The 13,073-nt window shown below is 39.1% G+C and overlaps 2 protein-coding genes across 3 annotated transcripts; one reads left to right on the forward strand and one right to left on the reverse strand.

The window, feature by feature from the left end:
* The first annotated feature begins 3,472 nt into the window (after window positions 1-3,472).
* Window positions 3,473-7,219, forward strand: LOC147865212 (uncharacterized). Of its 2 annotated transcripts, none has more exons than XM_087318683.1 (10): window positions 3,473-3,686; window positions 3,820-3,924; window positions 4,617-4,687; window positions 4,804-4,872; window positions 5,012-5,140; window positions 5,268-5,314; window positions 5,521-5,685; window positions 6,614-6,662; window positions 6,805-6,895; window positions 7,006-7,219. In XM_087318683.1, exons 1-10 carry the CDS (start codon window positions 3,560-3,562, stop codon window positions 7,161-7,163), a joined length of 1,011 nt encoding a protein of 336 aa, XP_087174809.1. In that variant the 5' UTR covers window positions 3,473-3,559; the 3' UTR covers window positions 7,164-7,219. The 2 variants fall into 2 exon arrangements, with proteins under 2 accessions (XP_087174809.1, XP_087174810.1); XM_087318684.1 differs by having other exon boundaries at window positions 3,527-3,686; window positions 4,613-4,687.
* A 612-nt stretch (window positions 7,220-7,831) lies between these two features.
* LOC147865213 (pentatricopeptide repeat-containing protein At4g13650-like) lies at window positions 7,832-10,487 on the reverse strand. The gene has a single exon (XM_087317983.1). It carries the CDS (start codon window positions 10,388-10,390, stop codon window positions 8,366-8,368), a length of 2,025 nt encoding a protein of 674 aa, XP_087174109.1. The 5' UTR covers window positions 10,391-10,487; the 3' UTR covers window positions 7,832-8,365.
* Window positions 10,488-13,073: the final 2,586 nt, after the last annotated feature.

The following is a 13,073-nucleotide window of genomic DNA, read 5'->3' on the forward strand; positions in this document are numbered from 1 at the left end:
ACCGTCATCAATATCCTTTTGTTTCTTATCTTCCTCGACATCTCTATCTCTTAGTTTCTTCCCATCATCGTCGTTGTCTTTTAGTTTCTTCTCATCCTCCACATATCTATCTCTGTGTTTCTTATCATCATCATCCCTATCTTTGCACTTCTTATCATCTTCCACATCCCTATCTCTGCATTTTTTGTCATTGTCATCCTTCTCCCGGTGTTTCCTACCGTTTTCATCTCTACCTATGTGTTTCTTATTATCTTCGTCCCTTTCTCTACGTTTCCTATCACCTTCATCCCTATCTTTGTGTTTTCTCTCATCCTTTGTATCTGTATATTTGTGTTTCGTCAGAACCTCAACATCTCGATCTCTATGTTTCTTATCCTCTTCATATCTGTCTCTGCTTCCATCATTGCCTTCATTGCTTCGTCTTCGACATCATCATATTCAACCCTCTTGTTGTCATCATCGACACTACTTTGCCTAGCCTTCATTGTCGTCAAGTGTTCCAGTTCCCGGTGAAGACCGTGCAGGGTCGCTCACATCTGTTGGTGTTCGTGTCTCCGGTGAGGACCACACATGATCACTCACGCCCATTGGTGTTCGCGTCTTCGGTGAGGACTGTACATGGTCTCTCATGCTCGTTGGTATTCCAATTCCCGATGAGGACCATACATGGTCTCTCATGCTCATTGATGTTCCAATTCCTGATAAGGACCACACATGGCCGCTCATTCCCATTAGTGTTCATGTCTCTGGTGAGAGGACCGCACATGGTCACTCACGCCCGTTGGTGTTCATGTCTCCGGTGAGGACCGCACATGGTCACTCATGCCCATTCGTGTTCGTTTCTCCGGTGAGGACCGCACAAGGTCGCCCATGCCCATTGGTGTTCGTGTCTCCAGTGAGGACCGTACATGGTCGCTCACACTCGTTGTTGTCCTAGTTCCCGGTGAGGACCGCACATGGTCGCTCACACCCGTTGGTGTCCCAGTTCCCGATGAGGTCCACATGGTCGCTCACGCCCGTTGTGTTCCTGTCTTCGGTGAGGACCGTACATGGTCGCTCATGCTCATTGGTGTTCCAGTTCCCGGTGAGGACCACACATGGTCGCTCACTTCCGTTGGTGTTCATGTCTCCGGTGAGGACCGCACATGGTCGCTCACGTCCGTTGGTGTTCCTGTCTTCAGTGAGGACCACACATGGTCGCTCACTCATGTTGGTGTTCCAGTCTCCGGTGAGGACCTCACATGGTCTCTCATGCTCGTTGGTGTTCCAGTTCCCGGTGAGGACCATACATGGTCGCTCAAACTCACATTGGTGTTCCAGTCTCTGGTGAGGACCGAACATGGTCGCTCACGCTCACGTTGGTGTTCCAATATCCGGTGAGGACCGTACATGGTCGCTCACCCCCTTGGTGTTCTAGTCTCTGGTGAGGACCACACATGGTTGCTCGCGTTCACCCGTGCTCCTATTTCTGGTGAGGACTGCTCATGGTCACTCACTCCTCAACGTACTTTGGTTTTCTCTTTCAACTCACTCCTACTCCATGCTTTCGAAAAGGCGGCCATAAAGGGGAAGATAATGTCACAAACATGACAACAATCATGTCAAGATTTGAACTCTTGACCTCTTATATATAGTCAAGTGTTGTGTTCTAACCAACACGTCCAAATATATAGTCATGTTATATATATCTTAGTATATTATTAGTAAATTAACTATTTCAAGTTCTAGGAGTTTTTAGAAAGTTCTAGAACTAGAAGGTTGTAGAGGGTTCTAGAATATTCTCCCGAATATTCTAATGCATGTACTTCGACTCACAGTATAAATACTTGTAACCTCCTTGGTCCCTTTCAAGGGATTCAACACCAGTCATTGACACATCAATCTAGTATTCTCGTTTCGCCCCATCTTCTCTCCTTGATTTACATCTATGTCTTTATGCTCTTGTATTGTTCCTAGAGTCTTAAGTTCCTCATCTCGTCACTCCCAACTTCCCGAGTTTCTATCCCCATCACGTCGAGTTCCACGTTTGTAACCTTATCGTTCGTAGCCTCGTCATTCGTGCTCCATTGTAGTCTAGGGTTGGTGTGTCCGTGACACAAAGGACCAATTAACATGATCATAAGCTTTCTCCAAATCTAATTGCACCACAATCAATTCTTGATGAGTGTTTCGATCATAATCCATGGTCATTTGGAAATTCAACACATGATGCAATATATTCCTACCTGCAATAAAACCATATTGGGTGGGATGTATCAACTTTGGCAAATACTTTTGTAATCTATTTGCCAAGACCTTTGTAAATATCTTATACAACCCCCCCATCGAAGAAATAGGTCTCCATTGATGAAATGACTCGGGAGATGCCACCTTTGGAACTAATTTAATTAGACCAACCTTCCAAGCTTGAGGCATACAACCAAAATCCCAAGAATGTTGAAACATCAAAGTAAAGGGCCCCTTTAAAATGTTCAAATATTGCTTAAAAACTTCATTTGTCAAGTCATCCCAACCAGGGCTCTTGCCACTATGAAGATGCCTTAAAACCGTGTCCACCTCATCTTTAGTGAAATCCGCATCCAATTCATGACTAATGAGTTCATGCACAATACATCCAACCACATCATAAAACTCATGATGTGCTCTACTCACCTCATTTGTCATTAACAATTGTGGGTCAATCAACTTCTTAAAGTAATGAACACATATGTCAATTATTATAGTAGGATCCACTATCAATTCATTCCCTTGCTTCACATGTACCACATTAGATTGAGCATAAGTAGGATGTAATGCTTGGAAAAACAAATGAGATTGACATTGATTATCTATGAGCCCATCCTTTTTTCTTATAGAAATTCTGTGAAATTTTGTGAGTTTATATACATTTTGATTTAAAACAGAAACATGATGATATCCCTTGAATCGCAACATGATAATTCCACAAATCTCCATTTCGTTTCTGTCAACTTGGCTATACACCCTAGGTTTGTAAAGGCCATAATATTTAATGAGCACTGGAGGGATAGACGAGACATGATTCTTATTTCCCAAGTTTGCCCCTTGTGATAATCTAAAAGGGGAAGATTTGATCCTGGAAATCGAGAAAACAAAGACAAGGGATGAATTGGATGGCCATCACAATGCTCCCGAGAGTGGTGGCACACCGATAGGTGGACAAGACGGACGGACGGACGAACGGACGAAATGTGAAGGGTCCGCAGCCGAGAGGCAAGATTCCTCAAACCTTAAAAGAGAGTTGAGTTATGTAATAAGCGATCCATGCATGCATTCCACAAACCTTAAAAAGAGAAAAAAACTCACCAAAGTTTTATGTATTACATATACACACTCACTGCATTTCATGCATATAACTAATAACTAACTCTCTCTCTCTCTCTCTCTCTCTCGTTTTGATAAATGAACCCATTTCCCTCCCCTGCTCTGTCCTGCTCTGTCCTGCTCTCCCTCTGCTCTGTTACAATATTAGGGTTTTATTGGTATATCTATATAGGTGTTTAACAACAATATTAAACTTTTCTACTGCTAGATTAGGTTAATGGAGGAATTGGGTAAAGCCCTGGTAGCAGATTGTGCTGCCATCTGCAACGATCCTCAGTACCAGAGGAGTTGCCATGTACGAAACCTCCGTGGCTCCATCCGCCAATGGGCCAACAATCACAAAAGTAATTCTCGGTTTCTACCCATGCCTTCCTAAATTGTTTTTGGGTATTTACCACAGTATCCCCCCCCCCCACACACACACCCACCCACCCACCCAGGTTAACAAAAGTTACCAGAATACCCTGTGTTTCTCAGAGCTGAAGAAAGTGGATGGAGAGCTGGCCAGTTCCATTCAGGCTTGTGCTCGCCTCGAACAGGGTTTCAATTGCGGTACCGACTTGGATACCTACAAATGCAATCGTGAGTATCATTTCATCCAAAAGCACATTTTTCATCTTCTCTTATGTATTTAATGTGTGCAATCATAGTTTGTATGTATGTATGTATGTATGTATGTATGTGAGTGTGTATGGATTGGTGCATGAGTATGTGTGTGAGTGGTTCAGACCTGTTCGTTTGCTATGTAATCTAAGGTTTGCATGTGATGTAATGGATTGATGGAAGAATACCTATGCATGTATGCATGTATGCATGCATTCATGAGTGGTTCAGACCTGTTCGTTTGCTATGTAATCTAAGGTTTGCATGTGATGTAATGGATCAATGGAAGAATACCTATGCATGTATATATGTATGCATGCATTCATGAGTGGTTCAGACCTGTTCGTTTGCTATGTAATCTAAGGTTTGCATGTGATGTAATGGATCAATGGAAGAATACCTATGCATGTATATATGGATGAGTGGATGTTGATACAGGAATGTACAAACATGTGTATGTACCTGCATTTCGGTACTCAGTTGAACAAGATTGTTTTTCGTTTGTATATGCATCATAAGTTGCTCTTGTTTGTAAATGAAAAGTTGGTCATTCTTGTTTGTTTTTATGTACTGGCAAGCCAGTGCACTTGTTTTGTGTTCTAAAGTCTTTCGTGGTTCTGGGTAAACAAATATTCAGTCTAAGCAAGCACATTTGTGTTGTTTTAAGATAGAGGATCAGATTTCAAGCTTACATCATTCTGCTGAAGTCATATTGGCAGTTGAAGAGGCTCGTAGTGCCATGGTAGTGTTTCAACGTTATAAAACCTTGTTATTTTAATGTATCTTACAATAATTTATTGTTGAAAATATGTTATAACATCTCATTGACAAGATTTGTTTTTCGACAATAATTCCTAGGCCCAAAAGAACAAGGCAGCTCTTGATACATCTTTTCTCTTGTTTGGAACCAAGGGAGTTATACCTAGGGTATCTTTCAGAGTTCTTTCATCTTACCAACATAACTACCTACCTACATGCATGCATGCATACCTAACTACATACGTTCATACATTGACACAAGCATATATACATTGTCATTGTGTCATTATATTTGAAAATATGGCAGCCAGATCAGCTTGGATTAGTTCCAATGGGTGTCACAAGAACAGATACTAAGCCTCCAGTAAAGACATGGAATGAAGGGTGGCAGCCACGATGGGAGGGTGATTTAGGAGACCCATTTGAACCATACCAGGTTTTAATACTCTTGATTGTGATCAAAATACGGTAGTACATCTAAAGAAAAATACATCAAAGAAAGGTCCTGAAACAAGTTAACTTTTTAGTTTTATTGACCATTGTGTGATCATGTTTGAATGCAGCAATTGATCGAACAATATTTGCACGGTGCTATCGCATATCATTCAAAGTAAAGAATTTATTTAATATCTGTTCTGATTGAAAATATTTAAGGTTTTAGGACATTTACCTGAATTTCTCTGTTACAAAAAACCAACTAAAAAGTCAGCATTGTTTCAAGATCATTACTTTTTGTGCAATAAAGAAAAAGAAGTGGTAAGAATTATTTATTTTCTCACAAGTCTTTTTTTCTCCATTTTCTTTTTTGCCTTTTAGAGCATTAGAGCATCTGAGTGCAGCATTCGCCACAGTGCAAAGGGCTCGGAAGATCTCGAGAGATTACTCATATTTGAAAACACTTGCAGCAGCAGCAGGAATCACTGTTAAAGAATACCAACGGCTTCTTGAAATGTTCCGGAAGATTGACATTGAGAGTACAGGGTATGGAAATATATACAATAGTGCATAAAGTGGTGTGAATAGAGAAATAAATTGATAGATTTTATTATCAACCTTAGAATTCAAATATGAACTAAGGTAACAAAGTCAAACATTTTGAGATAGTGACTGGTAATGATTAGTGACTCTCGATGTCCGACGATTTTACTAATGATAGTTGCAACTGAGAGTCCACATTACGAATGGGAGAGACATGTTTTGCCCAAATGATTATTTGGTAAGGTTGTTCAATGGAGACTGGAAGTTCACTTGTTCAATGCCTACATTCTGTAGTCTCATTTTGTAAAATTTGCATGTGGGGAGATTTGAACCCACATGCATGGGTTAGTAAACACTTGGCTTACCAGTAGGGTACCGCACTAACATAGAGAAAATTGTTATGAGCATATTTGTACCATTTGATATATTATCAGCTTTTCTACTTTCTGAAAGAAACACCCAATTTAGCATAACTGATAGGCCACCTACATTATTTAGCATCGTTACCTTCTATAATGCAATGCCATCATTTTCATCTCTTGGGTTGTAATCTAGAAGGAAAACAAAATTAGGGGCTATTTATCAACCAATAGATATCAAATGGTACTTACGAAAAATACGCTTGCATTTTGGGAAATCTTGAAGTATTAGCCCAAACTCTTATACTTGCTCAGCTGTTTAAATTTAGTAGCTGAGGAGACTCCTTATTCTTTTACCATTGAAAGTCTCTTATACTATGTATAAAACCAATGCATTGACTTATTTTGCTTTACTAAGAAATGCCTTATTTGTTTTTTTAGATTTTGAAATAAAGTTTGTGCCACTGAATAAGATTCCATTACGGAATCTCTCCGAAGTATATATTAAATTTTGTGTATCAGACTTCCTTTCACAACTAATTACTTGGTGTTTCTATTTTTTAACAACACAGAACCATTAGCAAGATGGACTTAATGAGTGCGATGAAGCGAGACAAAGATGTAAGGATCCATCCTCTTGATCTTCTGTAATTTGTGTGAATCTTGTTTTCTTTTCTTTGTCTCTTTTCTCTTTTTGGTAATGGACAGGTATGCATCAAATTTAGACTCTTTCCATGGGGGAGTGAATTTCTTGTTTCTATAGATTGCAGCATTTATGCAACTATCGAGAGCAAAAGGAAAAGACGGTCGGAGAGAGTCATTTGATTCTGTTTTCAATAGAATTGATAATCAAGGTTGGTTGGTTGGTTTATTTGTTTGTTTTTAGGTTTTCAAAGAATACCATAAATTAACAAAGATTACAAAAGGTTGAAGATTGTAACTTCCATTGTGATATCATTGTCAGGATTGGGTGTGATCACATGGGAAGCGTTTCTACATTTCTTTTCCATTGACATCTCACTTGTTGGTAGCGACACTGCACCTATCATACCTTTTGCGCCCTACATAACACCAATTCCTCCTAACCTTATGGTGCCAAAGCAAGTATTGCCTACATTCTAGAGGATTTGTAATTTCTTATCAAATTGTTAGAATTAATGAAAAGTATTACCTATGTTATGTAGGATTTGTAATTTCTTATCAATTGCTCAAATAAATAGCGAGTTAAAATCATGCTTGTATGCACAAACGACATCTAATTGCATTCAAGTTGCACCTGTCAATTTGTAAGAATAATATGAAATGCAAACATACTGAGAATTTTTGTTATTGGCTTCATATACCTTCTTGTGTAGCTGTCATAATTGAGTTGTATTGTTTGTAGTTATTTCTCTTTTACCATGATATTAAATTAATATTGTATATTGCGCACATTCACAAATAAATGGTATGGGTTCTAGGGAGTATGGATCTCTAGTCAAAAATCGCAAAATCAGAATCGAGAAAAAACATTGCTATATAATTAAAACATTTCACTCCATTTCAGTATGTGCAAATTTCTTTCATGACTTAAAACTTGTCTTCTCAATTATAGCAGCAATTTAAATACAGCGAATTGCCTTTGACAATGATGAAAAGGATATCATATTTGAATATTTCAAAAATCTAGAATTGGTAAAGATGGGAGGAACAATTGAACTTCCAAGAGTGGTCATCCACAAGAATTTGCTTCATGAATTAATTGGAACTAATTGACTTGTTTTTGCCATCCATTGACCCAATTGGGAATACAATGAGTTATTTAGTTGAATGATCCTATGCACCTTGAGAAAAACCCAAATCACAAACCATATCCCTACTTGTGCATTGATTCTAATTGATCCTGTTAGTATCAAAAGAATGAATTGAATCTGAAAAAAAAAGCATTCACAGTTGACTGCGTGCTCAAGTTTTTTGAGATTTAAACACTTTCTTTTTATAAGGAGAAACTTATACATGTCCAGATTTCTTTTGTGCTGCTACAATATCTATGCATCGTTCAAAAGTTAATCTTCCCAGCTGCACAATAATCATAGCATGTGCACTTACTCTATCCGTATCTGCTGGAACAAATCCATTTTAGGCTGATCACACATTAACGCCTTGGTACAACCACACCTCTTGCATTTCAAAAGATGCTTCACGTTAGGTGGGAGAAGCAATATTTTCTTCTCTTTTGATACATTTGGCGCCACCACGGGGCATTTTTACAAGCTTGGTGCCATCATGGGGCCAAGGGTATCCTTTATAGAAAACCTTTGGGGTGGAAAGGATGATAACAAAGTTTAGTAGCTATGATGCACTTTTAACTCATGCTTAACCATGGCTTGCTTCCTCATTGCTTCAATCTTCTCTGCATCCTCATGCATACCAGCAGCTGTATAGATATTAATCATAGAGAGGTAAGTCGAAGTATTCTCATTATCAATGACTATTGCTTGTTCAAAAACCTGTCTCCCAAGCTTCACATTCTCCCATTTCCGGCATGCACTTAAGAGAGCACTCCAGGCTGGAGTATGGTCAGCTGATGACATGTTTGTAATCATATCCATTGCCTTATCCAAGTGACCTGCTCTGCCATAAAGATCAACCATGATAGTATAATGCTCTGCCTCTGGTAAAACCCCATATTTCTTGATCATATTTGCAAAATACATTTGCCCCTCATCCACTAGACCAGAGTGACAGCATGCATTTAGCACACATAGAAGTGTGATTGAATTTGGAGAGAAGCCCTGACTTTGCATTAGTTCAAAGCAGTTCAATGCTTCCACACCTTTGCCTTGTTGAGCATATCCTGAGATTAATGAAGTCCACAATGTCATACACTTCACGGAAAGCTCATTCATTGCTTCTTGTGCTTTTGCGAGTGCACCACATTTGACATACATATTGACCAAAGCAACCCGCAACAAATGATCTTTCCCTAGCAATCCATTACTTACAATCTCATTATGCATTTGTTTTCCTCTGTCAATTGCTCCTGAGCTGCCACAACCATTCAAGATGGAAGTGAATGTTATTGCATTTGGCAAGAACCCTTCACGCTGCATTTGTTCAAAACATTTGATAGCTTCCTCACCATCTCCCTGTTGAGCATATCCTGAAATTAGTGCGGACCAAGAGGCAATATTCCTCACAGGAAGCCCATCAAGCACATCATGTGCTTTTGCAAGCATACCACATCTGGCATACATGTCAACTAAGGAAGAACCAAGCACAACATCATCTTTTACCATATCTTTACTCATAATCTCGTCATGAATTTGTCTACCCTTGTGAATGGCCCCAATGTTTGCACATGCCTTCAAAATGCAGCTGAAAGTGACAGCGTTTGGAGAGAGACCTTCTTCGTTTAACCGTTTGAAGCAATTCAATGCCTCCTCATTCTGCCCTTGCTGCACGTATCCGGAGATTAATGCAGTCCAAGAAACTATGTCTTGACCACTTAGTTCACCAAGCACGTGCTGAGCTTCTTCGAGCACTCCACATTTTGCATACATATCCACCAATACAGTTTCAAGCACAACATCTTTTCCCAACAACCCTTTCTTGACTATTTCACTATGAATCCCTTTTCCTATCTCAATTTCTGTACAAGCCCTCAAAATGCAAATGAATGTAATCACGTTCGGGGAGAGGCCATCGTTCTGCATTTTTTCTAGACATTTCAGTGTTTCCTCTGGATATCCATGCCGAGCATATCCTGCGATCAATGCAGACCATGTGACAACATCTCGCAATGGAAGTTCTTCAAGCACTTGTGCTGCATCTGTCATCATACCACATCTTGCATACATGTCTACTAAACTATTCCCAAGCACCGTGTTGTTTTCTAGTAATCCCTTGTTGGTTATTTCATCATGAATTTGTCTACCCTTCTCAATAGTTCCTAGACTACCACATGCTTTCAGGATCCCATTGTAGGTGATGGCATTTGGAAAGAGACCTTCACATTGCATCTGTTCAAAATAGTTGAATGCTTCTGAGCATTGACCTTGTTTGGCATAACCAGCAATCAATGCAGACCAAGAGATTACATTCCTAACCGGAAGCCCATCAAAAACTCGCCGAGCTCTGGCAAGGACACCAAATCTCACATACATATCAAGTAACACATTGCCAAGCGCAGCAGGTTTTCGAAGAAACCGTAGATGTAGAATCCGATTGTGGATTTGTTTGCCTTTCTCAACATCTCCTATCCTGCAACAAGCCTGTATAACAGAAATGAAGGTGAAGTGATTGGAAAAGGAACCCTGATGTAGAGTTTGTTGGTACCAGTTTAAAGCTTCTTCACCGTGTCTCTGCATGGCATATCCTCACAAGTAATGGATGCATTACAAGGCTGAAGCAGCTACATTTCAAGGGCTCGCTTCATCTAATCCGCGTACTTGATGGGCTTTCTGAAAGTCTTATCACAAAACGGAGCAGCCATTACAGCCCCAATCAGTGCACTCCAAGAATCTACATCTCGAATTGCCTCCTTGATCAGGAAATGTAGACATGTTATTTTTAACCTTCCAGTCATAAGGGCATCTGCATCTGCGTCTGCCATTACAAATTTACAATGCTGCTTTGAACTGCATACTCCATAGCTAATGATTCGGTGCCAGAAACGCTAAAATCAGTTGGGTGGTAAATTGTAATGAAGGTCCAAGGGATTTGTGAAGCAAATCGAAACTTGTTCCAGAGCTTTTATTTCGGTCTACATTGCTTCGAATCGCAACGTGGTTTCTCTACGAGAGGTAGTAGAACCGACATGATGCTTCTATGTCTCCGAAAACTACCAAGGCGTATTATGTAGAATTCATCTAGGGTAGAATTCATCTAGGGACATTCGCTAATATAAGGCCACAAGAATAAATGAGAATGTAAGAACTAGTTAATGAAGTGAAGAAAACTGTGTGACTGAACTCACTGAGAATTTCATGGACTAAGGCATTTGATGTCCTTTCCAATGTACAAATGGGCAATGAAAATATGTGCACTATGCTTGATCTTGGGTTGAATACATTGCAAACCTTGAGAATTTGATGGCTAGATCAAGTAGTAACATATGAACATTGTGCATACTACTATAGTTGTAACAATACCAAAATTTTGGATCCTTATGGCAAGGAAACAAGTGCCAATCACACTTTAAAACACCCTTATGTAATGTGGGATATAGTATGGATGAAGAATAAAGAGCACATTATATCCATTATTTACCTAGGAATGAGGCTAAATGTTAGAACTTAGCATAATCACCGAGTACATGATATATATAAGAAAAGGGATTATGAAAGAGTTGAGACCTAGGATGGCTTGAAGAGTCCATGACGAGAAGAATTCCGTCATGTGAACCATGATCCTATAAGGCTTGAAATGCATCAAAAATGCTTGGTCAAGTGGGATATAATGCCAATCAAAGCATTCCTTAAGGCTAGAAATCAATGACATGGGCGTAGCAAAGAGATTATGTTATCTCATCATTTAACTTAGTATGGTGTTTCTATGTAAATGCATGGCCCAAATGTTAGAAGCATGCTAGAATGGATAGGTCTTGCGAAATGACTACCTTTGACATATAGTTTGCAATGAACAACTCTAAATTTAGAGAACTATTTAAACATATAGGTGCCACAATAAGCATATCACAATGCTTAATTGGGTTTTTAACTAAGCAAGCATACTCTCCAAGTGGGCTTAGATTCTCATGATAAAAAGAATAATATTACCTTTGTAGCTCATTGAATTAACAAGAGGGAAGCAGTTTATCAAGTAAGGGACAAGCCACAGTTGACTTGTGGATCAACATCCAAGGATCATCCAGAGTTAAGCACAAGTATGAAAAAGATTTATTTATTTTTGTTCTCGTATGGTTGGAACTCAGTTAAGAAATTTATTTTATGTTGGTTTTCATTACACACACGAGAATCATTGCATTCCTTTGTAGTGAGGTGCATCAAGATCGATGCCTTTGTTGTCTAAACAAAGAAAATGTGTCCACCTGAAATTATCCAATGATTTGTGGGCCATTATAGGACATTCCACATGGCTCTTTATTCTTTTGTTACTTGTATGAGGTCTAAGTTAGTTTAATAAACTTTTCATGGTTTTTCTTGTAAGATATATAATGAGTTATGAATACCAATGTAAGTTCCAATGCAAACATAGAGACGTAACCTAGTTGTAAATGACCAATAGATACACAACCTGAGTCCTCAATCACCCATGAAGGAAAAAAAGATCAAACTTGAGATGGTATTTAAGATTAACTTGAAATCTTCATAATGTGTATGGATGTAGATGTGCACATGATTTGTTCAAGTAGTCATCGATGTACCCATCATAAACTTCCATTGGTTTCTACTAGCCTCAAAATTTTGGTTTATTCCCTAATAGTTCCACCTTCTCCATGTCGGGGTGCTTGAAGATGATAATCCCTTGGTTCCATTCGGCTTTGAAAATTATCCATAGATCAATGCCTACATGACAAACACAAGTTCTCGATCATAAAGCACAAGTTCTCGATCATAATGGTCATACTCTCTCACAATAGAAGGAGAGATCGAGGACGGCTACTATAAACGATTGTAATAGGGTTCAATCATGCAATTGAACCGATTCTTAAATATTCCACAAAAATCAAATGGTGCTCGCTACGAGTTCTTGATGACACACCAAATCGTTATATGGGCAATGAAGAACTTTGCTATGATAAAAGTATGCTCTATTAATTTGGGACTCTGACTCGTACCCTTGACTTCAATCTTAAGAGAAGATGAAAAACCTTTCATGATAACCTAGCTTGATCTATTGACAATTAGATGAATATATCATCTTGGATGCTTCGATTCCTCCTCCTTAAATAGGGGTTTGAGTAAGAGTACATTTAATGTGACTACATGCGTGTAAGAGTGCATGGAATGCATGCAATGTGCAATTGCTACTTGGCACACATGTTTTAACATGTGATGCATGAAAGCCATGTTGCACATCCGAGTTCAT

This window comes from Azolla caroliniana, unplaced genomic scaffold (genome assembly GCF_043228905.1).
Source record: "Azolla caroliniana isolate FFs.n. ecotype wild unplaced genomic scaffold, voAzoCaro1.0.p SCAF_4, whole genome shotgun sequence".
Taxonomy (NCBI): domain Eukaryota; kingdom Viridiplantae; phylum Streptophyta; class Polypodiopsida; order Salviniales; family Salviniaceae; genus Azolla; species Azolla caroliniana.

Bases quoted from the DNA above. Each gene is read 5' to 3' on its own strand.
- LOC147865212 (XM_087318683.1), top strand. From the start codon at position 3,560: ATGGAGGAATTGGGTAAAGCCCTGGTAGCAGATTGTGCTGCCATCTGC. The intron at 5,315-5,520 runs GTAAAGAATTTA...TTTGCCTTTTAG, and splicing joins GCTATCGCATATCATTCAAA to AGCATTAGAGCATCTGAGTG. The intron at 6,663-6,804 runs GTAAGGATCCAT...TTGTTTCTATAG, and splicing joins CGATGAAGCGAGACAAAGAT to ATTGCAGCATTTATGCAACT.
- LOC147865213 (XM_087317983.1), bottom strand. From the start codon at position 10,390: ATGCAGAGACACGGTGAAGAAGCTTTAAACTGGTACCAACAAACTCTA.